At 45.1% G+C, this 13194-nt stretch overlaps 1 protein-coding gene across 1 annotated transcript in view; it reads left to right on the forward strand.

The window, feature by feature from the left end:
- The window catches only part of LMX1A (LIM homeobox transcription factor 1 alpha), a 45528-nt gene extending 33168 nt beyond the window's left edge, over window positions 1–12360 (forward strand). Inside the window, exons 3-7 of the mRNA XM_032291122.1 lie at window positions 778–950; window positions 3783–3860; window positions 6099–6168; window positions 8195–8365; window positions 10190–12360. Of these exons, the coding sequence (XP_032147013.1) occupies window positions 778–950; window positions 3783–3860; window positions 6099–6168; window positions 8195–8365; window positions 10190–10350 (653 nt within the window). The 3' untranslated portion in view covers window positions 10351–12360. The remainder of the gene's footprint in view (window positions 1–777; window positions 951–3782; window positions 3861–6098; window positions 6169–8194; window positions 8366–10189) is intronic.
- The last annotated feature ends 834 nt before the right edge of the window (window positions 12361–13194 follow it).

Genomic DNA, 13194 nt, shown 5'->3' on the forward strand with positions numbered 1-13194 from the left:
TGAGAACTTACATGTCAAGGTTCATTGGCATTTAGGGCACTCAGTGCTGCATTAGTATAAACTCATTTAATCCTCAGCAACCCTAATGAAGTAGATTCTCTCATATCACTATTTTGCAGAAGAGTACATTGAGTCTTAGAGAGTTAAGTAACTCGCTTGTATTGATCCGTTTTCACACTGCTATAAAGACATACCTGAGACTGAGTAATTTATAAAGAAAAAAGGTTTAATTGATTCACAGTTCTACATGACTCGGGAGGCCTCAGGAAACTTTCAATCATGGCAGAAAGTGAAAGGGAAGAAGGCAGGTCTTACCATGGCGAAGCAAGAGAGAGAGAGCGTGAAAGAAGCCACACACTTTTAAACCATCTGATCTTGTGAGAACTCACTCACTGTCACAAGAACAGCATAGGGGAAACCGCCCCCATGATCCAATCAGGATCCCTCCTTCAACATGTGGGGATTTCAATTCTGGGGACCCAGAGCAAAACCGTATCACTGCCCAAGGCCATACAGCTGGTAAATGTGGAGCCAGGATAGCATGCTGTGATAAAGCCCGGAAGTGTAATGGTGGACTTTCTGCTGCCTGGCTCTGGGTTTTAGAAATATTTTTCTTAGCCTCTTCCTGGAAGCTTTCAAATCAATACCATACAGCTTATTACTCTCATACGTAAAGCCATCCTGGAAATGTGGACCCGGAGGCCGTGCTATGGAATAACATACAGCGACAGGAACTGGCTTTCGGGGACTCACGACATTGTCTTTCGCTTCTTTTAGGCAAAAGTGATGATGAAGAAAGTCTTTGCAAGTCAGCCCATGGGGCAGGGAAAGGAACTGCTGAGGAAGGCAAGGACCATAAGCGCCCCAAACGTCCCAGAACCATCTTGACAACTCAACAGAGGCGAGCATTCAAGGCCTCATTTGAAGTATCCTCCAAGCCCTGCAGGAAGGTACAGGAGGGAGCAGGGAGGAAAAGGAGCTGGGCCCCGCTTCTCTGTGTGCACTCAGACCCCTCTGGGATCTCAGTGGGCATTGGGGGTCAGAGTGGTGAGGAAGGCTGTTCAGACAGAGCCTGCACAGGTGGCTCAAGCCCTGTTGGAGACTCCAGAGATCACTAAGCTGTGGCCAGGAGGTTGTAGACCCTCCTTAAGCTTTCATGCATGCACACCAACTCCAAATGGCCCCTGGCTCACACCTTTCATTTCATGAAGAGCAGAGGGAGCAGTGACAATGATAGGTGCCCATTGTGGTGTAGACCCAGACGCTGGAAAACGAAGAGTATAAAAATACAGTGGCTTGCAGTATGTACTCTTTTTTGCATCTGGCTTTTTCCACTTGGTGTGGTGATTTGGGGATTCATTCATTCCTTTTTCAGCTTTCTGCTGTATAGGTGTTGGTTTGTCCATGCACCTGTTGATGGCTGTTTGGGTTTTTGGGACTATTTCAAATAGGACTGCTATGAACAGTCATGTAAAAAAATACGGTGGTTTAATGAAACAGGAGTCTATTCTCTTCTGTCACAGTCCAGAGGTGAGCAAGGCAAGACTGGCAGGTGGCTCTGTTATCCATCTCCTGGGTCCAAGTGGCTGCTCCCATTGTCACCATGTTTCCAGCCACCAGGGTAGGGCAAGAGGAAATGGAGGGCAAGCAGCCTACTTTGTAAGGTGTATCCAGGGGTTGCTCAAATCTTTTCTATTCATATGTGTTAGCCAAAATTTAGTCCTGTGGCCACATTTCCTATAGGGGAAGTTAGAAAATGAGTCTATCTAGGTGACCAAGCTAAAACTTTATGATTCAGTTTTTCATAGGAGGAAGAGAGAATAGATATTCGGGACAATTAGCAGTCTCTGCCATAAATAGCAGTATCCAATTTATTAAGTACTTGTCATTTATTGACTGCCTATCATATGCCGAGTACTATCTTTTACACAGTAAAGAGAAAATAGAGTATTCTTTATTGAAATTCATAAAGGAAATATATTTTGAAAAAAGTATTATTTTTCCTGCATCTTTTTCTGTATTAGTCAGCTTTGTGATAGATAAAAAACAAAACAAACAAACCAAAAAACCCAAAACAAGCAAAGTCATTGTGGCTCCCAAGAAATATGTGTTTTCTTCTCTTTGGCTGTGCATTGGCTGTGGCACAGCAGGGTGCAGGTTCCAGCTCTCTCCACCTGTCATTTGAGGGTCCAGGCTGAAAGAGTAGCCCCCTCCTGAGCATGTTGTTCTCATGAGGACAGCAGGAGGCAAGAGGTCAAGTCAAAGTGGGAAGCCCATCGAAAACCTCTTGCTGGATATCAGACACATCACATCCCATGGGCCAAAGCAAGGCTTGGGCTTAGCCCAGCCTAGGTGCAGTGGTGAAGCACACACCCACCACAGAGCAGGGGTGGGAAGAAGGGGTATTTGTTGAGCAATAGGCCAGCCTTTCACAACTTCTGAACTTTGGAAACATTCAGCTGCAGACTCTTCCTTTTCCTGCCCTTGCCGGTCCTTACGCTCCAAGAGAGGTACTGGTAGAAAATGAAATGCCCCCAAATCGGGCTTGTACCAGGACAAATTATGATCTTCTTTATTCAATTCTGTGTATACTAAACTCCCAGCCTGTGTATGCCCTTGTGTTGGGTGCTTGTCCCCAGGCAGCTTCCAGGTAACCAACAAGAAGGAGATTCATGTACACATTATTATGATAGCAGAGAGGAGGCTCTGAGGACTGTAACAGAGGGGCAGCCGGGAACCAAGTGAAGGGAAAGGTCACTTCGGTCTGAGCAATCAGGCAAGGCTTTGAGGAACAGGTGGCTTTTGAGCTGGGCCTCTGAGGAATGGATAGGGTTTCAGCAGGTGAAGGTGGGCCCCTGCGTACACTCCTATTTTAGTTGGCTTAGCAGAAGGATGTGCTGTAAAAACCTGCACTAATCATTCCCCTTCTAAGCCTTGCCCCAAGTGGCATGATAAAGGGGAAGCATTTCTCAAGGCCTCCATTTGCTCTACTCACACGTTTATTCCAGAAACTCTTTCAATCCAAAATCTAATCAAGAGAGGGCAGTGTTTCTCAGGCCCCCTCCGAAAATCTGTGCTTTTTGCCCCTTCTCTTCTGACACCTTGCCAGCCCCTCACTGTGTGCCTGTCTGGTGGGCAGATGTTGAAATGCACCCCTTTGTTATCTGGATTCCAGTCGTCCTGTCTCCGCCACAGCCCTGTCACACGTGCCCACCTCAGAGCTGTCTACCTGGCTCTGCTGAGTTTCAGATGACTCTTGCCTCATTCTCTTTGGGCAGGGCTCACTTGGGGTAGCAATGAATGTGGATATTTGTGAAACACCCTAAATTACCCAGAGATATGAGGGACAAAACAAAAAATTTAGGTCAATGAATTTAGGCAAGAGAGGAGAGCAAAAGAGAGCCATTTGTTTTTGTAAAGTGATTTTCACTCTCAGATCTCCTTGAGTAGGTTGATGCATATGCATGGCTTATAGCTAAAGCTCAACAGACTAATGTCTAAACTACTTGAAGCCTCATTTCCAGAGCAAGAGAAATCCAGAAGCCCGTCTTGAGAATGCATACATGAATTAATAATTATTCTTTTTTTTCTTTACCTGGTGAAGGACTCTGCCTAAAGGGAAGCAATGTTCTTGTGTTTGTGTTTACGCTCAACATTAACAACTATCCAACTCCTAGTGCAGATACAATCTTTTGGCCTCCTCATCTATTATATAGGAAGTGTTCTACCTTCTACCTTGAGACACCAATGTGTCTATAATTCTCATGTTCAATTTTTCCAAGGTGAGAGAGACTCTGGCTGCAGAGACAGGGCTGAGTGTCCGTGTTGTCCAAGTGTGGTTCCAGAACCAGAGAGCGAAGGTAACCTGCTTCTTCCTTTTATCTTCCCTGTGTTGCTGGTTTCCTGAAATAATCATAGTAGGACGTTGTTCTTGCTGCCAGGTTTTCTCACCTTTGCTCATTAGAGTAGTTCTCTTGATTCAGAAATTCTGTTATCCATAATTATTTTGGCCACAGCAGCCCTGCAGTAGGGGAGAGAGAAGGCATTCATTTTAGTGAAATGGCTTTCATATTCCTAGGGCCATGACTGTGAATTTGGCCAGCCACGTGTATGAATAAATGCCTTTCTTTGTCTTTTGGTAAAAGCATGTTCTTTAATTTATATTTATTTAATGCAAATACCAGAGTTATTTTAGAAGTAGCATGCATATGGCTGGTCCAAGACAACATTATGACACAGTAGAATGAGTACCTTTTCTCACTTCTACCGGGTCCAACCCTCACTAATACAGGCCCAAGCTGTCGTACTGTCCTCTGGATCCGACCATGCTCTATATTCCCCCATCATGGTTTTAGTTTTAGACCTTTAACTCATTCATCTTCATACCTCTAAAAATACATATGTCCTATGCTGTTTCTCAAGAGCCCTGATCTTCAGTGGATGAAGAAAAAAAAAAAAAACCTCTATATTTCCTCTGCTCTTACACTACAGCAATCAGCACAGAATGCTTCTGTGACAAAATATATGGTGATATTCTCTATACGCCAAGCAAGCAATCAATTGTGCATTGGATACCAACTGGGTGTCTTCCAATTCTGGAAATAGTGTCAGAGTTCACAGGTTGAGAGTTCAGTCCCACAAGACTGCCCTCCTCTTCAGATGCCAATTGCAAGATCCAGGTTGTTTTTTTTACCTGTGCTTCTGATCAACTGGCTGTAAACTGGGATTCCCATGACCCACTCCTTGGGTTTAATTAATCTGCTAGAGCAGCTCACAGAACTCAGGAAAATACTTACTTATATTTACTGCTTTTTATAAAGGATATTACAATGGATACAAATGAAGTGATGCATATGGTAAGAAATGGAAGAAGGGTGTGAAGCTTTCATGCTTTTCTGTGCACACCAGCCTCCAGGAACCTCCATGTATTCAGCTGTCTGGAAGCTCTCTGATCCCCATCCCTTTGGGGTTTTATGGAGGCTTCATTATGTAGGCATGATTAATTAAATTGACCACTGATGGTCAACTTAACTTTCAGCTCATCCCTTTTCCAAAGAGGTTTAGGGGTGGGGCTGAACGTTCCAACCATCTAATCATACCTATGGTCTTTCTAGTGATCAGCCTCCATCCTGAAGCTACCTAGGGGCTGACAGCTGTCAGTCAACCATTAACATTAAAAAAGACATCACTTTGGAGAGAACAAAAATTTTAGGAATTGTATGCCAAAAAAAACAGGGGCAACAAAAAAACATATACTTTACAGTATCACAGGTTATCTCATGATTTGTTCCTGATTGGTTAAGGTAGCATTTCCCTAACTGATGTCCTCAGAACAGGGCTGTTGATGTGTTATTCCACCAGAGAAAGACTCCATGGTGCAATATGTTGCAGAGCCCCTATAGCCTGTAGATTCATAAAGCACAGGGGCACATTTAAAGCTCTGAGAGATCTTGCAATATAATTTTTTTTTTTACAGAAATCTAGTGTTTCCTACACACAGACACATACATACAATCAAAGTATATGTCAACATCTCATGGAACCCTAATGTTCTATGGAACACAGTTTGAGAAACATTGGGTTAAAATATTCCTTCAGGGAAGCTTGCGTGTTAGTGGGGTGCTTTGGAAGAGGCATGAATCTCTAGGTAGGCTCATCTCAAACTTAAGGGCCAGCAGACAGGGAGGGGGAAAGGAATGGCCTCTTGGCTCACCCCAAATCACACCCTGTCAGTATCCTCTTGTTCCATATGTCTAGGCTGGGCTGTAGACTTCACAGTCACACACTTATTACCTAATGTAAAACTGTCACAACACAAGCAGCAAGTTTTATTTGCTGAGGGAAAATCCCTGTTCCTGCTAAGACAAGCTGCACCCCTGCTTCCCAGCCAGCTGTCTTTATACTGCTGCAGAGTAGAAGAGCTCTCAGCAATGCTTGTTGCACACGGGGTTGGCCACTGTGGCTCCTTTACTAAGTAAAAACTAGAGCTTTGCAAGCAAGCCCTCTCCCTGGGAAGGCATTGCTTCCAGGATCCCCCTTACTGTGTGAACATGCTGCAGTTCACCTGACCTCTAATCCTATGGTCCTCTCCTTATCAGATGAAGAAGCTGGCCAGGCGACAGCAGCAGCAGCAGCAAGATCAGCAGAACACCCAGAGGCTGAGCTCTGGTAAGCTGGTGCTTCCTCCCAGGCAGTTCTGGCTGGAATCCAGGCTGTTCCTACCAGGGGCCTCCCACTCCCCAGCTCTTTGAATGACATATCTGGACTCAGTGAAGCCCAGACCACACCCGTGGGAGAGATAAGGCCTTCAAGGAAAGACTGAGCCATGAGGAACTTGTGAGAGGGTTGAGGGTGCCTGAGCTGCAGGCTTAGAACTGCTGATTGGGGATGGCACTAACCTTGTCCACAGTGTCTGTGCCTGATCCCACCACAGTGTCTGGGGGAATGTGTCAGGACTACTTGCAAAGTCACAGATACGTTCAGTTTCTTATCTTGCTTAGTTCTCCTTCCAGCCTAATTGATTTAATAGAAGACACCTTGGTGACTTGCCTCTTTCCAAAATAATGTAAAGTAGTAAAAATAATGATAGTAAAATAATAGTGCCCTCCTTTGTTGAGCACTTTTGTAGATCGGTGTTCTCACACATGCTGACTTGACTTTTACAACACTCACTCCTGGAGGTGAGTGAAGAAGTTGTTATTATCCCCATCTCACAGATGAGCAAAGAGAGGCTCTGTGAGACTGAATGTGGCCCTAGACCAGTAAGGGATGGGGCTGGGCCTAGAGCTCTAACTGTGTTCCACAGGCCTGCTGCCTCTTCTTTTCTACCCAGAAGTACTTTATAACAAATCAGGGTGATATGAGGACTAGGGAGGATGGTAAAGAGGGACAGATTGTGGGATACTTCATGGAAGTTAAAAGAAAAACAAAAACAAGAATTACTATATTAAAACAAGGTCATTCTTAAAGGATATACACCTGCTCCCCAACTCAGCTATCTAGAATGCCTTGAATGGTCTGTATCTTAGAGCAGGGCTTCTTACATTTCAATGTGCATGTAAATCACCTGGGATTTTGATAGAGTGCAGATTCTGATTCATAAAGGTCTGGGTGGGCCCAAGATTCTGCCTTTTTAACAAGCTCCTGGGTGGTGCCATTGCTGCTGGTCTGTGGACTGACACTTTGAAGTCCGTGGAATGTGATCCTAGTTCTCAGGCCGCTCCACAGGGCCTCTTCTCTTCATATGGACCCTGCTTTGTGCTTGACACTGGGTCTATGCTTAATCTAGAATGTGACTTTTGCAGCAAGAGTTCCCTTAGTATCTTACCTTCTAGACTAAACAGTATGTTAACAACAAGGTCTATGTTTAGGGAGAGAAGAAACAAAGCAGGGCACGGGTGCAGGAAAGGGTAGAGCAGCCAGCAGGTGAGATCTGAATTCTGCTCTCAGCTCCACCATCAGTCTTTTTATGTGGGACCAACTTTTCCTTGTGCCTCAGGCTGTGTGCATCCCTAGGGTAGTGCCATAATGCCTGTGGGTCCTATCTCACAGGTCCCCTGGGCATTTCAAAGGGAGAAGAATGCATCAAAGCATTATGAGAACACAAACTCATATTGCTTTGGACTTCGTTTAAATAATTCTAAAGGCAGCTCCAAAGGTAGACTTTAGAAAGCGGAGGCTGGTGGGAAATATGGCCTCTGTTCTTCCCGTGTTCAGAGAACCTCAGCAAGATGTGGAGGCAGGAACTGAATCCCGCTTTCCTGATAAAATTCTATCTACAAGCATAGTAATTATAATTTCAAAACACACACCCAGTCCTATGGAATCTTCCTATCAGCCCCATGAGGTCAACTGGGTCAGTGTCACAACTCCCACTTGACTGATGGGCTCATAGTGGGTTGTCGTAGAAAGATCCTTAGATTCATCTATTCTAGTGACTGCCAAACATGTGGCTAACATCAAAACCTTTTGCTGAAATGATATGTTTCAAGGATGTGCTCAAAGTTCAACATCCCAACCCCTACCCTATTCCTATCTTCCAAGGTGATTCCTGATGGCCTCTGGTAGGACAAAGACTGGAAGTCCTGATGTCACCTCATCCCATTTTATTTTATAAACAAGCAAATCAGGTCTCAGGGAAGTCACATGCCAGGCTGCACATTAAGGATGATCTGGCTTCTTCTTTGTTCCACAGCTCAGACAAATGGTGGTGGGAGTGCTGGGATGGAAGGAATCATGAACCCCTACACGGCTCTGCCCACCCCACAGCAGCTCCTGGCCATCGAGCAGAGTGTCTACAGCTCAGATCCCTTCCGACAGGGTCTCACCCCACCCCAGATGCCTGGGGACCACATGCACCCTTATGGTAAGAGGGACTCAACCCCCCCCACCCGGGCCCTCTCACAACTTGTGTGGGTTTCTCACTCCCTCCTAAACACATCTACACAGTTCCCACACGCTCACTGAAGCTTCAAAGCAGAATAATGTGCCCTACAAGATACTGCTAGAGTCACCTAACCAATGGCTACAGGACAGAGACCTACATGCATGTATGTTCATTAGTGACACTTCAATTTATCTTGTTTTCAAAGCTTCTTGTTTGTTAAACAGGAGGTTGTGTCTCCTTATAGACTTGCTTGTTGTGATAGAATTCCACACTCTTGTGCTTCATGCCAGATATCAGCAGTATCAGTGCTACAGAAGGGCTTCATTAGGCAAACATTTACCTAAAGAAGAAAAAGATATAAAAAGCACAGAAAACAAATTTCCTAACTGGACCATCCTACTATGGATACTAATAGATGCTCTAATATAACTTGTGAAACATAAACTGACTTTTAAGGTGAAAAGTATCTCCCTTATACCCACCCCACCCCACCCAAAATAGCATTGATTTAAATGCTGTGTATGTGTATAGCTGAGACTCTCCCACTTACCCAGCTGCGTGCTTAAGCTAGTGGACAACAACCAGGGGCCTGAGGACCCAGGGCAGGGCCTGGGTGAGTTCTGGAGTGAAGGCTCAAGTTCAACCTCAGCCAAGTATAGGCCACCACATTTTTATACAGAGATGGTTAGTGGTGTATGTCATGCATTGGTCTATACTGTGTAATCTCATAGATTACACTGATAGTTAAAAAATAATTTTATGCAGCAAGCCTTTAAAACATTAGTATCAGAGATTCATGCCACAGTGCATAGATTTTGTCAAACAACTTTTTTGCCTTCATTAAAAAAAATTCTGTTGTTAAAATCACCCCTACCTTCCTATATCACACATTCAGCAAACATTTATTAAGATTTGGCCCTTGACAAGCCCTTCATTGGTCCACCCCGTTCGTTGGATATTCAGTGATATTTACCCTCTTGGCTTCCTTAGAAGGCATGGGTCACATCTGTACCATTCTTCACTTCGCAGCTGTGGGAAAACAGGGTAAACATATTTTTTGCAAATTCTTTTCAGAGTCTCAGGGGTTGTGTTACATAAAGTATCCCTGTGATTGAGTCCTTTAATAAAATGAATATTTAAAGCCCCATGACAAGTTGTGTAAACTCCAGTTTTCACCTCTCCCATTTACTTGGTGCGGAGGCAGAAAATTCCTTGCCTCCAGGTCCTGGTTGCAGTGATTCCTCAGCTGTTCCACTATTGTGCCCTACTGGCTTCCCTATCAAAGGTATAAATTAGTTGGAGGTAGGCACCTAACTTTCCTTTTCTTTGTGTTACAAATTTTGGGTAACAGCAGATAGTTAGTATGCTCCTGGTGTTTGAAAGAACAGATGTTATCACAGGAGTTTTCATTAGCCTCACTGGAAGAGCTTTTTTGTTTTTTGCTTGTTGGTTTTAGCATCCTTCCTTCAAGCATCATTTTTGAGGCCTAAGTCCTGTAGGAGCTCTGCCCTGTCTCTCCAGCCTCTGGTGACATGTCCTGCCTAGCCTCCACACTCCCTGTCTAGACACTGTGACATCTGCTTATGCCTCACTCAGTTTAGCACTTTGTCGTATCCCGGTTTAGATTGTTTTTACTTGTCGCACTTTGAACACGAGCCCCCTAAAGAGAACATAGACTTTTCATAGAAAGCGTCACCTGGGGCACGTTGTCAGGCAACACTTGTTGAATTCAGCTGAATATCCCAGCACTGAAATGAATCACTTCTTCCAGACCCTCATGCCAGTGTTTCGTCTCCATTTCAGGTGCCGAGCCCCTTTTCCATGACCTGGATAGCGACGACACCTCCCTCAGTAACCTGGGTGACTGTTTCCTAGCAACCTCAGAAGCTGGGCCTCTGCAGTCCAGAGTGGGAAACCCCATTGACCACCTGTACTCCATGCAGAATTCTTACTTCACCTCTTGAGTCTTCCCCTAGAGTTCTGTGACTAGGCTCCCATATGGAACAACCATATTCTGTGAGGGGTCACTGGCTTTAGGACAGGGAGGCCAGGGAAGAGGTGGGTTGGGGAGGGAGTTTTGTTGGGGATGCTGTTGTATAATGATATGGTGTAGCTCAGCATTTCCAAAGACTGAATACATTATGGATTGCATAGTTTAATGTTTCTAATAAGAGTCTTAGCGTTAGATATGAAGATGTGTTTATCATTAAGGACAGGGACTTTTAATATAGATATTCTCATGCAAACTAGATACTTAGGGACTCCTAACAACTTCCCACCATGTTGGGGAAGCTTTTGTCAAGAGGTGCATATGTCTATCCATCTACACATCCATAGACAGAAGGACAGATAGATAGATGTGTGTGTGAGTGTGTAACCTTTCATATTTTACCCTCAAAGTTTATTCCTAATTATAACAGACACCAACTGTACAGCAAAAGTAACTTTATTTTCAGTGTGAACTATATTTAAGGAAATGTTTGATGCACTTAAGTTATAAAATGAGATAATTTACTTTTATAAACTTTATTTTTAGTTTGATGAGACTTGTTGGCAGGGCAGAGAGGGCTGCTCCACCTAGCCCCATAGCTTTGAGTGCTTGGGTTCACTCTGTTTTCAGAGTGTCTTTCAGGTCTGGAAAGCAATTCTGTATGGCTGACAGTGTTCTCTCTTGCATTCTTGCTCTCTTTCGGGTTGAATCATTAGGCTGGGGTGGGACAGAATAATCCCTGATCATGTTCTGAGAAAATGTAAAGCCCAGACTCCGGGGCTTTCATTTACATTCTGACAAGTGGTTGTTGGGCACCGCTAGGAAGGTTGGTTCAGCTCTTGAGTTTTAGCATCTGCAAGTGTGGATGAGGTTAACAGTATGTACCTACCTCAGTGGGAAATACCAAGGCTTAATTCATCCCCAGGATGCATGAGCAGGGCTGAGAATCATATCTGATATTTGTTTAAGATACAACCAGGCCACTCACTTGGCAAAGGAGGGTACGTAGGGTTGCAGAGCTGGAGGGCTCCTGAACTCCTGAGGGCGGTTCTGCCTGCTCAAGTCCCTCTGCAAAGGCTGTGCTGGAGGAGACACCAGCTCAGAGCAGCACAGAGGGATGCCAGAGTCCTGGAGTGGGAAGGAGGCGAAGGCTTAGGGGACAGAGGAGGGCCTGGTGGTGTTCTAGAGCAGGGGTGGGCAAACTCCTGCCTGCAGGCCTGCTTTCTATGGCTTGCCAGCCAAGGATGGTTTTTACATTTTTTTGAGGTCATTTTAAAAAAAGAGAAGAAGAATATATAACAGGCTGTCTGTGGCCTGGAAAGCCTGAAATATTTGCTATCTGTATTGTCTGGCTCTTGAAAGGAAAAGTTTGGGGCCCTTTGCTTTAGAGGTTCTGTTTCTAAATCACCTCATGGAGCTCACAGAGGCAGAAGGGCCTGGTGGAAACCCTTGGCTCTTCCTTCCAGCTCACTTTTCTGATTCTCGGCACAGAAGACCCAGCAGCCATTGTGCATGGGGACAGTTCCACACCCTGGTCTCCAGTTATGGTGCTAGGATGGGATCCTTCTGTGCTAGGAAGCCTCCTGGGAACCCAGAATGAGTTGGTGGGGAAGACAGAGGGTTACTGCGGACCCATCTGAGAGGGGCCAGGACAGGCTTGGCCTCACTGTTGGGATGTCATTGGAGACTTGAACACAGAGACACATCCCTATCACTCTGGCAAGGCCAGAGGGAACATGTCCCCTTATGGTACAGTCTACATTGTGTGATTTTTGTGCTCTTGTTTATAATTTATGCAAACCACCAAGAAACCCAAACCAGTCTGGTGAGTGAAAATTATGCAGATGCTGTATGACCCCACAGGTTTCTGTGGAAAAGACCAGCTGGAGAATGTAGCAGATACTATGTGAGTGAAAATGAATAGAGATCCTTATTCCACTCCTTAATGGCATACCAAGATGAAATTAAAAACCTCTTACAAATGTGCTGTTGTTTTTTCAGGGGTGGCGTGGTGGGCAGGGAACCAGGGGGACGTGGGAGTTTTGTCTACAAAGCCGTGGGGATGAGCTTATGGCGAAGCTTTGAATGACTGGAAAGGGTGACTACAGCAAAACGTAAGGAAAAAAGGGTCTTCAATTTCTTGCCAAGATGGACAAAGACGCCAGTCTTTACAAAACACCCCACAGAGGGCGGCAGTGGGAGCTTTCCACCACCACCATGAAGTTCCCTCAGGGCAGAGCAGTTTGCGATATGTGATGAGGAAACATTTGCTTGGACATCAGAACAGAGTGACAAGGCAGGAGAAGGATTTCTCATGCAGGACCGAAGGCCGATGCCTAGCCAGCATGGGAGAGCCAGGAAGCAGACAGTGGCTCCCTGACAGAGTCTCGCAAAGTTCTCAACAATTTTAAATGTGATATATGGTGGGCAGTTAGGACTATGGAGAAAAGAAGTCAGGAAGCAATGTGGATGTAAGATCAGGAGACATACTCACAGGGTAGTAGTAAATTTTGTCTGTTTTCTTTTCCATTTGCAATTGTTCAGATCCTGCAAACCCCACGTCTGGCTCACCCACCATATGTTAGAAGCTGGCTCTTCCTCTTGCTGAGGGGCTGGAACGAGAGAGATGTTCATTATAAGGCCAGGCTGGCAAGAGGAGCCCACTGAGGAGGCCTTATCTCAAACCGGCCTCCGCTGGGCTGGTCTTAGTTCCCAACTCCGTCTTCCAGGGAGTTAGGAGCATAGGCACCAGCCCTTTACCCCTCCTGTTTGCTTAATTGGCAACTACCTAGCCTTCAGGATCAGCATACTTGGCCTT

Source organism: Sapajus apella, unplaced genomic scaffold, assembly GCF_009761245.1.
Source record: "Sapajus apella isolate SASKATOON/1434 unplaced genomic scaffold, GSC_monkey_1.0 scaffold25, whole genome shotgun sequence".
In the NCBI taxonomy this organism is placed as follows: Eukaryota; Metazoa; Chordata; class Mammalia; order Primates; family Cebidae; genus Sapajus; species Sapajus apella.